The sequence below is a fragment of the Brassica napus genome, chromosome C2, assembly GCF_020379485.1.
Source record: "Brassica napus cultivar Da-Ae chromosome C2, Da-Ae, whole genome shotgun sequence".
In the NCBI taxonomy this organism is placed as follows: domain Eukaryota; kingdom Viridiplantae; phylum Streptophyta; class Magnoliopsida; order Brassicales; family Brassicaceae; genus Brassica; species Brassica napus.
Window position 1 is genome coordinate 29,581,649 of NC_063445.1, and position 13,954 is coordinate 29,595,602.

Below are 13,954 nucleotides of genomic sequence, written 5' to 3' on the forward strand. Positions count from 1 at the left end.
ATTTTCCCTCTGACACGTCATCATCAACTCCAACCAGGATATATTTTGTTTTTCGTCTCAACTCCACCAGGATGTTTATTTTACAGAAAAGCACGTCGAAAGTTTCAATGTGATCAAATACGTCCAATAACATTAACATCACACACATTGTGGCTGATGAAACTGAGACTCTCACTTATTGTTGGAAAATGATAAAAAAAAAGGTTCTCTTCAAAGTTATACAGATGATTAAACAGAAGCTTGAACGTGGGAATCCACTGACTTCAGAACTTCCTCTCCCATCTCCTTGCAGCCCACAAGTTTCTGATTCCAAAAAGACGAAAAACATAAGTATTGATTACTATTGCCTGCTTGTAAGCTTTACAAACACCAACTCTGATGAATGTTCAAAACAAAAGGAAACATTGTGATAAAGATTAGTTCGAGAAAATTACAGTTCCTGCGGAGTAGATGTCTCCTGTTCTGAATCCTTTGTTCAGAGCACCCAACACAGCGTCTTCGATTCTCTTAGCTGCCTTCTCCTCTCCGAGTCCGTATTTCAGAAGCATTGCAGCGCTGAGGATGGTTGCCAACGGGTTTGCTTTATCCTGAAAAATTCAAAGAATCTGCATAAGTTTAGCTCTTCATTTTTGGCATATATAGTAGTAGTTCTGATACTGGGGAAGAACAGAAATAGAGTTAGGAGGACCTGTCCAGCAATATCAGGTGCAGAACCATGTATAGGTTCAAAGAGTCCAGGTCCCTGTAATAAGTAGAGCAGAGTTTTTTGTTGTTCAGAAGTGATCATACTGATGCACGCTCAAAGATGAGATCATTTCATTTCATACCGAATCACTGAGACTAGCAGAGGGAAGCATGCCGATGCTTCCTGTGATCATCGACGCTTCATCGGATAATATATCACCAAAAATGTTGTTTGTAACAATGGTGTCAAACTGCAATTAAGAAAAGACCAAACCATTGTAAGAATTTATAAAGTTCCCACATCAAGACGCTGACTAATATAAGTACCTGTTTAGGGTCACGAACAAGCTGCATGGCAGCATTGTCAACATACATATGTGACAGTTCAACATCCGGATATTCAGCAGCTAGTGCTGTTACTCGTCTCCTCCATAAAATCGAGGCCTGCATAACAGAAAATTGCATTAAACTATGTGTTACATAGGAAACGAGAGGAATTTCGAGGAAAAAAAAAGTTACTATAAACCATACATCTAAGACATTAGCTTTGTCAACAGAACACAGCTTGCCACGCCGTTTCCGAGCAGTCTCGAAGGCAACACGAGCAATTCTATCAATCTGAGGAACATAAAAAGAAATGCTTTATTACATCTGTTCATACTACTTAGCAAAGAGATAAGGAGGATTTTCAATCGAGTACCTCGTGAGCAGCATAGACCTCAGTATTATACCCAACTTCCTCACCATTTTCATTAGTCTTAATGCCCCTTGGCACTCCAAAGTAAATACCTGTTCATCACACACTGTAAAGATATTGCACCACTAGTGAACGAGAAAGACAAGAAATTTAATATCAGTCTCAATCAAGTTACCTCCTGTAAGCTCCCTAACAACCATCAGATCAACACCTTCTGCAACCTCTCTCTTCAAGGTCGAAGCATCCACTAACTGAAAGATAACTTGAGTTTCACATAGGAAACGAAACTACAAGCTACCGAGAACTCCTGAGACTAAGAAGAAGAAGAAGGTTACCTGTGGAAGAACAGTAGCAGGTCTCAGATTAGCAAAGACTTTAAGACCAGCCCGAAGTTGAAGTAACCCAGTCTCAGGCTTCAAATGTTTTTCATTCTTATCCCATTTGTACCTGAAACCACGCCAACACTGTAAGCACAGAACCAACAAAAGAGTAGAGAGCCAACGTGCATACCCTCCAATGGCTCCAAGAAGCACAGCATCTGATTCTTTAGCAGCCGAGACGGTCTCCTCAGGCAAAGGCACTCCGACCAAATCCAAAGCCGCTCCTCCTACAGGCATTTCCTGGAAGCTAAACTCCAGACCTGATAAAACATCACAGACTCAATCGTCTAAAACATTATCCAAATAAACCCGACCCACGATTCTATATCTAATCCCCATGAAACCCCCCAATGAGAGAAACCTTCCAAGGAACCAGCTTGCTGAAGCACATTTTTAGCGATGGAGATGACCTCCGGACCGATTCCATCGCCGGGAAGGAGAGTGATATTGTATCTCTTTTTCCCGGGGGAAGCAGCGGCGCATCTCACTCTAAAGGGTGCTGGAGAAGATTGTTTGGTGAGAGCTCTCAACTTAGCCGGAAACTTAACCGGTCGGATGTTAGTCTGCAGAGCCGCCGCCATTTCAGGATTGCCTTTGTTTCGGATGTTGAGACTTGAGACTTTTGTAGGTCTTTGCATTTATGGGTCCTTTTTGTATTATTTAATTTTCATTATCGGTCCCCCAACTTCTTAACTATTGATGGAACTGCTTACATTGTTAATTAATAACATTTACATCCACCAACTCTTGAGTTTATAGTTGTTTGAACGATTAAGCAGATACAAACAAACATCGAATTTTATTTGCAGCTAAACCAAACTTCCGTTTGAAACAGAGACTCTTGCATCAAGGGATCTCAGTATCTCCTCTCCCATTCTCTTGCAACCTACCAATGTCTGTCCAAGAAACCAAGTTGCCTTATTATCTTCAATTTTGGTTAGAAAAAGAAAGAAAAAAGAAAGGATAACTTACAGTTCCAGGAGTGTGAATGTCACGAGTTCTGAATCCGCGGTCCAAGACATCTGAAACTGCCTTCTCGATCCTCTGTGCAGCGATTTCCTCTTTCAGTCCGTACCTGAAAAGCATTGCAGCTGATAGCACAGCTGCCAAGGGGTTCACTGTGTCCTGCAATCCGCAATGTGTTGAAAATGTTTATATACACGGGAGTGGTTTTCACATTCAGCATCATATATATTATATATACGTATATGAAGATTGTGAGGCAACCTTTCCGTAGTGTTTAGGCGCAGATCCATGCACGGGTTCGAAGATTCCAGGTCCCTGTAACCGATCAGCTTATGAGAAATCCAATATTCTTTTATCAAGAAAAAAACAGGATTTGAATCATACTGAATCACCAAGGGCAGCAGATGGAAGCAATCCTACACTTCCAGGGATCATGGCGGCGAGATCAGAGAGGATATCACCAAACATGACTCCAGTCAAAATGGTATCGAACTGAAAACATCACAAGATTGAACGCAATTTTTTAAGAATCATTGTAGTCAAGAGACGATATCTCCAAACATAAAAACTGTTGCTAAAAGAACACCTGTCTTGGGTACCGAACAAGATCCATCGCAGCGGTGTCAATAAGTAAATGACTCACTTCAACCTCGGGATACTCTAAGGCCATTGCTGTGACTCTTTTCCTCCACAGCATTGATCCCTGCCTTAGAGAAGGTTTAAGAGAAAGCATGAATTATGAATCTATCTCATTGTTTTTATTATTCAGCTAGTAGAAGCTTTATGCAAATAACAAGAGTTTTACCTCAAGGATAGTAGCCTTGTCAACAGAGCAAAGTTTACTGCGCCGTTGCTTGGCAATATCAAACGCAACACGAGCAATGTGATTAACCTTAAGCAGAACCAGAATGATATTTATTGACCAGCTCCCCAGTTACCAAGACAACATGTAAACTTTTTGCAACAAGACAAAAAAAAATCAACAAAAACAGTATACCTCACTTGCAGAGTAGGACTCAGTGCAAAAGCCAACTTCGTCACCTTGTTCATTAGTGGTAAACCCCCGAGGGTGCGCATTGTAAATACCTATTTTCAGCAAAAGAAGACACCATCTTTCATAAGGAAAAGCAAATCTCTGTCTCTATGAGAAGAACAATGGTGACTGACCTCCAGTAAGCTCCCGGATGATCATAATGTCAACCCCTTCAGCCGTGTCTTTTCTCAGATACGTCGAATCAACCAGCTGAGTGATGTAGCATACATCCCATTACGATTTAGCTTTGGCTTTTCCTTATTTCTTGTCTTGCAAGTTTACTTATTCTTTTAGGATAATTTCCTTTTCTTATTCGATAAAGGATATGTTATAAATCCTTTATCTCATTGGCTTTGGTGTTTTTCGTTTTATATATAAGTTGATGCCTTGACATTGTAAGGGAACAACTTCTTTGCATTAATATAATTTCAGAGCTTTTATAAACTCTAAACCTTGTTCTCGGATAGAGCTTCGTCTCTCAACGATCTCAAGAAGGCACGTCACCTAGGAATTCTCAGAATCAATAGGTTTCTTGCGCTATACGTAATCCAGGCTACACCAGTTGGTATCACTATAACAACAAACTACGATCACCAAGAGTTTATACTTTTCACTGACCATGATGCTTTGAAGCACTTAGATAGCCAGTCCAAGATATCTTCCCGACATGCATCATGGATCGCTTATCTACAACAATTTACATTCGTGATTCGTCACCAATCCGGAAAGACGAACAAAGTTGCCGATGCTTTAAGCAGGAGACACACAATGCTCGCCACTTTTCATGCAATTGTTCCAGGTTTTGCCGCGTTTACAGATCTTTATGCAAATGATCCCTACTTTGGTCGTATATGGTCAGACATAGAGACCAGGGTGCATGCGGATTTTGTGTGCCAAGATGGTTACCTCTTTCGCGGAGATAAACTGTGTGTTCCTCAAGGAAGTTGGCGTTTGCAAATCATACAGGAACTCCATAACGAAGGACACGTGGGTCGAGATCGAACTATTCAGCTTGTCCTCGACTCCTATTATTGGCCAACGCTGCGACGTGACGTCGCCCGTTTTGTGGAGCGTTGCGTGGTCTGCCAGTCATCAAAAGGCCATGCTTCAAACGGAGGTCTTTACATGCCTTTACCTGTTCCGACGCAACCTTGGACAGATATCAGCATGGATTTTATTCTCGGCCTTCCGCGAACGCAACGTGGCCATGATTCAATCTTCGTTGTGGTTGACAGGTTTTCAAAAATGGCTCACTTCATTCCTTGTAAAAAGACGACAGATGCGGTCACGGTCGCTCAGCTTTTCTTTCGTGATGTTTATCGACTGCATGGGTTGCCTTTGTCAATTGTCTCTGATCGAGATTCGCGTTTCTTAAGTCACTTTTGGCGCACGCTATGGAGGCTTTTACGAACAAGTTTGGATATGAGCTCAGCTTATCATCCCCAATCTGATGGCCAAACCGAAGTTACTAACCGAACCTTGGGCGATATATTGCGCTGTTTAGTTGGAGATAACATTCGTTCATGGGATCTCGTTTTATGCCAAGTCGAGTTTGCCCATAATCATGCGGTTAACCGTAGCACCTCTTTCAGTCCTTTTCGAGTGGTCTATGGGATCATTCCTCGCGGACCCATCGACTTGGGAGTATTACCTGATGCAACTCGTGATCATGGGGAAGCTATGGATTTCGTGGCTAATGTCTCTCACATACACCAGCGTGTTCATGATAACTTGCAGGTTTCATCCGCTAAATACAAAGAAGCAGCAGATCGTCATCGACGGGATGTCCAATTCAATGTGGGCTACAAGGTGTGGGCAGTGTTAACTAAGGAACGTTTCCCTCCTCACGAATACAACAAACTTAAGGCACGAAAAATTGGTCCTTTGGATATTTTGGAAAAGATCAACGCAAATGCATACCGCGTTTCTTTACCTTCACATGTCTCGCGTTTCATCGGAGGTCTACGCTTTCAGATTCAGACCGCGTTACAACAATTCAACCCTCTCACCGTCTCTGAAGCTTATCAACGCGCATTGGCAATGGAGATTCAATACCGATCATCATGGAACACCGGTAGTAATCGCACTCGAACAACTACTCCAAATACTAGCACGTCATCTACTTCAGATACAGCCCAAACTCACCAACCAACAACTCGACCAGTTACTGCAACGAACACGGACTCAATTGCTCAAACTCGTCCTGCTCGTACCGGTGCTATCCGTTGTTTCACGTGTGGTGAAACCGGCCATATCCAAACAGCGTGTCCAAACAAACATCGACGAGGTCTCTTAAATCAAGACGTCAATTTTGATGAAGAACCAAAGTACGATACTGATGAGACAAAATCACAAACAGAGGAAGAAACAGAGTTTATCGCAGGAGACACGGGAGCTCATGCACTTGTTCTTCGCCGCAACTGTTTATTACCTCGCGCACCAGAGGAATCCTGGCTGCGTACAAATTTGTTTCGTTCAACTTGTACGATCAATGGGAAAATCTGCAAACTCATTATTGATTCAGGAAGTTGCACCAATGTCATCTCCGCAATGGCAGTTAAGAAGCTGGAATTAAAAACCACTGCTCACCCTGTTCCGTACAAGTTAGCATGGCTCAGCAAAGGTATCGATATTACAGTCTCACGACAACTCGTGCTATCATTCTCCATAAGATCCTACCTCGATACAGTCTGTTGTGACGTTGTGCCCATGGACGCATGCCACCTCCTCCTAGGACGACCCTGGCAGTTCGATAAGGACGTCACGCATCGAGGAAAAGAGAACACATACAGTTTTGAGTTTAAGGGCCGCACTATAACGTTGCTGCCATCTCCAGAACAACAAGCACCTACTGATTCAACGGCTACAACGAGCACACCTCAAATTAAAACAGAGACGACGCTGCTTACTGTACCTAAAGCAGAATTCGAAGCTCACTTACGAGATACTGAAGTCGTATGGGCCCTGGTGGCCAATACAGAAGCTACACCTCACCCGAATACTCTACCACCAGCATTCACAGCTCTTCTAGATTCTTTTTCTGATATATTCCCAGAAGAGCTTCCAACGGAGCTCCCTCCTTTACGAGATATTCAGCACCACATAGATCTTCTTCCTAATGCCGCTCTTCCTAACAGACCTCACTACAGGATGAGTCCTCAGGAACACGACGAGCTCCGACGCCAAGTAGAAGAACTTGTGGCAAAAGGTCACATTCGTGAAAGTCTTAGTCCAGCAGCAGTACCAGCTTTATTGATCCCCAAGAAAGACGGGACATGGCGTATGTGTGTCGACAGCAGAGCTATAAACAAAATTACAGTGCGCTACCGCTTTCCGATACCACGTTTGGATGACCTTCTTGATCAAATCGGCAAAGCTGCAATATTTTCTAAATTGGACCTCAAGAGTGGCTATCATCAGATCCGAATTCGACCTGGTGATGAGTGGAAAACGGCTTTTAAAACGCGTGAAGGGTTGTTTGAATGGCTAGTCATGCCATTCGGTCTTTCCAATGCTCCAAGTACTTTTATGAGGGTTATGAATCAGGCTCTTCGACCTTTCATTAGCAAGTGTGTTGTCGTCTATTTTGATGATATCTTGATCTACAGTCCCGATTTGGACACTCACCTACAACACCTACATGACGTACTCTCGGTTTTACGACAACAACAACTCTTTGCAGCTCAAAAAAAATGCGTCTTCGGAACATCCCAAGTCCTCTTCTTGGGGTACATCGTGTCATCTGATGGTTTAAAAGTAGACCAGAGCAAGATTGAAGCCATTAAATCATGGCCGATACCGCGAACAATAACTGACGTTCGTAGTTTTCACGGACTGGCTTCCTTTTATCGACGCTTCTTCCGAAATTTCAGTGCTCTCACCGCACCTTTGACGGACTGCATGAAAGGGTCGAGCTTCTCTTGGACCACGGCAGCCGAAGAGGCCTTCATTGCCATTAAAAATCACTTGGTTTCGGCTCCAGTCTTAGCCCTACCCGATTTTTCTACTGTCTTTGAACTCCATTGTGACGCTTGCAAAACCGGTATTGGCGCTGTTCTTAGCCAACAGGGACGTCCTATAGCTTTTTATAGTGAAAAAATTGCAGGATCGCGTGCTCGTTATTCTACTTATGACGTTGAGTTTTATTCTATTGTTCAAGCGATCCGTCATTGGCGACACTACCTCTTTCACCAAGAGTTTATACTTTTCACTGACCATGATGCTTTGAAGCACTTAGATAGCCAGTCCAAGATATCTTCCCGACATGCATCATGGATCGCTTATCTACAACAATTTACATTCGTGATTCGTCACCAATCCGGAAAGACGAACAAAGTTGCCGATGCTTTAAGCAGGAGACACACAATGCTCGCCACTTTTCATGCAATTGTTCCAGGTTTTGCCGCGTTTACAGATCTTTATGCAAATGATCCCTACTTTGGTCGTATATGGTCAGACATAGAGACCAGGGTGCATGCGGATTTTGTGTGCCAAGATGGTTACCTCTTTCGCGGAGATAAACTGTGTGTTCCTCAAGGAAGTTGGCGTTTGCAAATCATACAGGAACTCCATAACGAAGGACACGTGGGTCGAGATCGAACTATTCAGCTTGTCCTCGACTCCTATTATTGGCCAACGCTGCGACGTGACGTCGCCCGTTTTGTGGAGCGTTGCGTGGTCTGCCAGTCATCAAAAGGCCATGCTTCAAACGGAGGTCTTTACATGCCTTTACCTGTTCCGACGCAACCTTGGACAGATATCAGCATGGATTTTATTCTCGGCCTTCCGCGAACGCAACGTGGCCATGATTCAATCTTCGTTGTGGTTGACAGGTTTTCAAAAATGGCTCACTTCATTCCTTGTAAAAAGACGACAGATGCGGTCACGGTCGCTCAGCTTTTCTTTCGTGATGTTTATCGACTGCATGGGTTGCCTTTGTCAATTGTCTCTGATCGAGATTCGCGTTTCTTAAGTCACTTTTGGCGCACGCTATGGAGGCTTTTACGAACAAGTTTGGATATGAGCTCAGCTTATCATCCCCAATCTGATGGCCAAACCGAAGTTACTAACCGAACCTTGGGCGATATGTTGCGCTGTTTAGTTGGAGATAACATTCGTTCATGGGATCTCGTTTTATGCCAAGTCGAGTTTGCCCATAATCATGCGGTTAACCGTAGCACCTCTTTCAGTCCTTTTCGAGTGGTCTATGGGATCATTCCTCGCGGACCCATCGACTTGGGAGTATTACCTGATGCAACTCGTGATCATGGGGAAGCTATGGATTTCGTGGCTAATGTCTCTCACATACACCAGCGTGTTCATGATAACTTGCAGGTTTCATCCGCTAAATACAAAGAAGCAGCAGATCGTCATCGACGGGATGTCCAATTCAATGTGGGCGACAAGGTGTGGGCAGTGTTAACTAAGGAACGTTTCCCTCCTCACGAATACAACAAACTTAAGGCACGAAAAATTGGTCCTTTGGATATTTTGGAAAAGATCAACGCAAATGCATACCGCGTTTCTTTACCTTCACATGTCCGATGTTCAGATGTGTTTAACGTCAAACATTTGGTCCCTTTTGTGTCCCATGACGAGTCTGACGATTCGCGGACGAATCTTTTCTTACCCCGGGAGACCTGATGTAGCATACATCCCATTACGATTTAGCTTTGGCTTTTCCTTATTTCTTGTCTTGCAAGTTTACTTATTCTTTTAGGATAATTTCCTTTTCTTATTCGATAAAGGATATGTTATAAATCCTTTATCTCATTGGCTTTGGTGTTTTTCGTTTTATATATAAGTTGATGCCTTGACATTGTAAGGGAACAACTTCTTTGCATTAATATAATTTCAGAGCTTTTATAAACTCTAAACCTTGTTCTCGGATAGAGCTTCGTCTCTCAACGATCTCAAGAAGGCACGTCACCTAGGAATTCTCAGAATCAATAGGTTTTTTGCGCTATACGTAATCCAGGCTACACCACTGAGACACGTCCCAAAGATCAAATTACCGACAGTGATGAACAATGATGTGTCTGTGAGATACCTGAGGGAACACAGTGATGGGCCTTAAATTGGAAAACCTTCAAGACCCGCACGAAGCTGCAACAGCGCCGTTATAGGCTTCAAATGCTTCGGACTGTTATCCCATTTCGGCCTTCAATCCCAATAAAAAAAAAATAAAAAAAACATAACTATTACTGTTTATCAAAAAAAAAAAAAAACAAATCAACTATGATGAGCACGTGCCATCCAACAGCCCCGAGAAGAACAGCATCCGACTGCTTTGCCTTTCTCAATGTTTCCTCCGGTAGTGGAACTCCGACGAGTTCCAAAGCAACACCTCCTATGGGCAACTCCTCGAACCTCAGATCTAGCCCTGATACATGTATTGATGATGCAAAGAGACATCAAAGTTTGAATCTTTCCTCTTTGCAGTTCGAAAGTCAAGCAATTTTGGCGTCATGAGAGAGAGAAGGAACCTTCGAGCGATCCAGCTAGACGAAGAGCGTCCACGGCGACGGGGATGACTTCGTTGCCGACGCCATCGCCGGGAAGCACCGCTATGGTGTACCGTTTATTCGGTGTGTTGGCGGCGCATCTGATCACAGAAGCTCTCCTAAAGGTCTGTTTGGTAGCGGAGATAAACGCAACCGGGAGCTGTGTAGTGATGACGTGTAATCCTAGAGCTCCCGCCATTTAGTTCGGACTAGAGAAAGCTTTTAGATTATGAATGAATGGGAGAGTCAAAGAAAGGCAGATCATCTGCTTATGCAGGAGAATTGCATTTGAAATGCCATTCAGCCTTCAGTTCAGATTTTTCTTGTTTTTTTCTTTCTACAAAAGAAAAAGCAGATTTGCCGCATGCAGTAATATCCGTTTACACATTGGTGATTGATATTCACCCATTTTTTCTTTTATGACTAATAAATAATTTTGCTACAAATTATTAATATATTTAATATCCTATAAATAACACCATTTTCATTATATTTTCTTACAACTTTTACACTATTTTACCAAAAAAATTTTACAATACAAAAAAATCTCATTTTCTTTTTATCTCTCTATTTTATTTTTGTCATATAAATTACATTTATCTAAATTATTGATATGATGTCTTTGTTTTTAACTATTTATGTAAATAAAATAGGGTAATTCTATCAAATAGTCATTTTTATATTTTTGTCATAAAATAGTCCTAAAAAAATGACCAAAATAGTTTTTTTTTTATTTTGAAATTTTTAATATTTTATTTTATCTTTTAAAATTTGAAACTCTATCCCCAAAACTCCACCCCTTAACTCTAAACTCTAAGTCTAGATTAATTACCTTTTAATAAAACTTTTTTTGTCATTCTTCTCATTGAATACTATTTTTGTGACAAAAACTTAAAAAAAATTATCCTAGAAAATTTCTCTAGTTAATATATATATATATATATATATATTAATGGAAGATAGATGTATTTGGTTAATTACTAATGTTTTCATATTTTGATTTTAAAATTACCGTAATATGATTTCAGTGCAATATTTATTGTTATTTGTGAAAAGTATTTATACTTATATACATTATATTTTGGTTTTTGTTGTAATTTTTATTATTTGAATATATTCTTTTATATATTAAACTAGTTTTCGGCCCCGTACTGTGTACGAGAAAAAAATCTTTATTTTTATAAATTTAACATATAATATGAACACATATTAATATTACACTTTGGGTTTAAAGTATACTAACAGTACATATGTTGTCTCTACTATTCTTGGATGTTAAGAGTACACAAGTGTTAATGTGTATATGCATAATAAAACCATAAAATATGTATAATATATATCGAGAAAATCATAACAATTTACAGGGGTAATAAACTAAAATACTTTTATTTACAATATTACCTCAATATCGTCCCAACAACAACACCAATATGTCATCTTCACGTTCTTTGATTGCAACATGAGCTGTCTTTCTTTTGCCTTGTATAAATCTATGATAAACAAAAAAACTTAATAACAATAAAACAACTGAAAGAAAAGTGGTAAATATTTACATTAGTATGCATGGTCTGATTTCTTAAATCTATTTGTCCAACCTTGTTGTCCCTTCGTATTCCTATGATTAACCCATAAAACAATTTCAAGCTGGATCATACAAAAAGAATAAGATAGTATTAATTTTAGAAGAAGAGAAAAAGGAATTTGATACATTTTCCAGTAGTTAAGAATTAAGTAGATGATATACGTACCATATAGTGGGACCTGATTGCATCAAAATCAGATGAGTGAACATGATCAGTGGAAATAACAAATTGAGTCTGATCATTCGGGTAAAAACAGCAACCTCTTCGTTTGATCCAAGCTACGTTACTGCCACTATATTCCACAAGAGGTATGCTATCAACCCTGCAAAGTTCAATAGTTTATTCTGTTAACATTTGACTGGTCTCTTCACAGATCCAATATTTGTTGCAGAGGTATAAATAAACCTAAATTACTTATTTCTCATACTTGTCTACAGCAAACTGAATTAATTTTAAGACTGAACAATACAAATGTTTATTTTATATTTCTTACTCTGCTTTTGCCAAAAAAAAATCTCATATGAACTCATTACACACCACCACCATTAATACCTGCAAATTATGCATACCTGTAACAAATTTTTAAAGTTCTCTGAATCTCTTCAAAATCACCTTACCAGTATCAATCTCTTCTCGACTTGATTTTAAATTCGACCGCCACAATCCATATCATTCTAAGAACTTGTTTGCGATGAACTTAGGAGGGATAAAATTTTACATTTGGTGCAGAAAAAAGAAAGTAGATATGAAGGCACTGGTCGAGATCAAACTGAAATTTAGGAGATATGAAAGGATCCGTTGTCTTGCTCATTTGATAATGGAGAAGATAGAGAAAACTGAAAAACTAAAGGAAAAAAGAGAGAGTAAATTTGTAGATGAAAAACTAATATAAGAAAGAAAACTGTTTAAGATCATGGTCAGTTAACCTAGAACGTGGATGAAATATTATGAGAATAATAAATGAAGTTGTTTTAAAAAAATAAAAAGATGTCGCTGAAATATTGGGATAGATTTTTTTTGAATAATGTTTTTTTAAACTTATTTTCCATGTGTCATAATCTGATTGGTGAAGTGACTTGTGGTTTAATATATAAAAGATTGCAAGTTATTTGGCCAACAAAATTCTAACACATGGCACTGGTTTTTAAAAATTAAAATAAAAAGTAATCGATTGTTTTTTTTTCATCCCCTATTTTTCAGCAACTAAAACTACCTAAATTCCTATTTTTTCTCAGAATTTTGATCCCACTTTTCGATCTGTTTTTCCATTATCAAACTGCTTTCTTCTCCATATAATGCTATCGTCTTCGAGCTCACCATATTACTCTTCATTTTCTCTATATCATCATTGTTTCAAATTTTAGATTATCAATATAGTAAAGAACTCAAAAAAATTAATGCATTTCCTTTGTGTCCTTATTCTTACAGTTTCAAACTGAAAATAGCACTTGAGTATACTCTAGTAGTCTGGTGTCCAAGTTTATAAAAGAACTGGAAACAAATTTTATCGGCAAAGAATGTAACAAAATATATGTACTTCTTTTCTCTATATACTGTTTTTTCATATCTGTTTTGTGATTTATTTTAAGAAAATTATGTTACCTATTTGTAACAGATGTAGAAAACGTAGTTGAAACAAAATATTGTCTATTAATAAGAAACAAAAAAGAAAGGAAAGATGAAGAAAAATATGTACCCATTAAGAGTGTTTTGAATTTAGAAGATAATGAACATGTTTGGAAAAATTGTGAAGAAAAAGATCAAATGTGTTTTTCTGAACCAAAATATGTGGATATTGATTGGTAATGGTTGTAATTTTAAAAATTTTGTTGTAAAAAAAAATCTGTAGACTTTTTGATTTAACTTTAGATTTTATTGTTTTAAAATTTTATGGAAAGTTCCAAAAAATTGCTCTGGATTGTTGGCTCTACAGAGCACTTGTACAGCTGTAGGTTATTTCAAAAGTTGTAATTTTGAAATTTTTATTAAAACTTGATTGCTATGAATTTAGTGTTGTAGAAATAAATGGGGCCGTCAATCACATCATTTCTATTGGGTTTCTACTAGGTCTCAAAATATCAAAATAGGTATAAATTTTTAATAATATT

The 13,954-nt window shown here is 39.3% G+C and overlaps 1 protein-coding gene, 1 long non-coding RNA gene and 1 pseudogene across 5 annotated transcripts; all 3 read right to left on the reverse strand.

The window, feature by feature from the left end:
• Window positions 1–25: 25 nt before the first annotated feature.
• Window positions 26–2,368, reverse strand: LOC106398379 (3-isopropylmalate dehydrogenase, chloroplastic). 2 transcript variants are annotated; one of them, NM_001316091.1, is given in 11 exon segments: window positions 49–303; window positions 435–587; window positions 689–742; window positions 828–935; window positions 1,012–1,128; window positions 1,216–1,302; window positions 1,385–1,473; window positions 1,557–1,632; window positions 1,717–1,828; window positions 1,892–2,021; window positions 2,123–2,358. In NM_001316091.1, coding segments are annotated over 11 exon segments (1,221 nt in total). In that variant the 5' UTR covers window positions 2,343–2,358; the 3' UTR covers window positions 49–228.
• Window positions 1,891–10,666, reverse strand: LOC111204425 (annotated as a pseudogene).
• Window positions 10,667–11,115: 449 nt separating this feature from the next.
• Window positions 11,116–13,609, reverse strand: LOC106410071. 3 transcript variants are annotated; one of them, XR_007319300.1, is made up of 4 exons: window positions 12,464–13,609; window positions 12,012–12,168; window positions 11,817–11,907; window positions 11,116–11,753 (listed from the first exon to the last, which is right to left on the reverse strand). It is a non-coding gene; the product is annotated as an uncharacterized LOC106410071 (long non-coding RNA). The 3 variants fall into 3 exon arrangements; XR_007319298.1 differs by having other exon boundaries at window positions 11,116–11,907; XR_007319299.1 differs by having other exon boundaries at window positions 11,817–12,168.
• Between the last annotated feature and the right edge of the window lie 345 nt (window positions 13,610–13,954).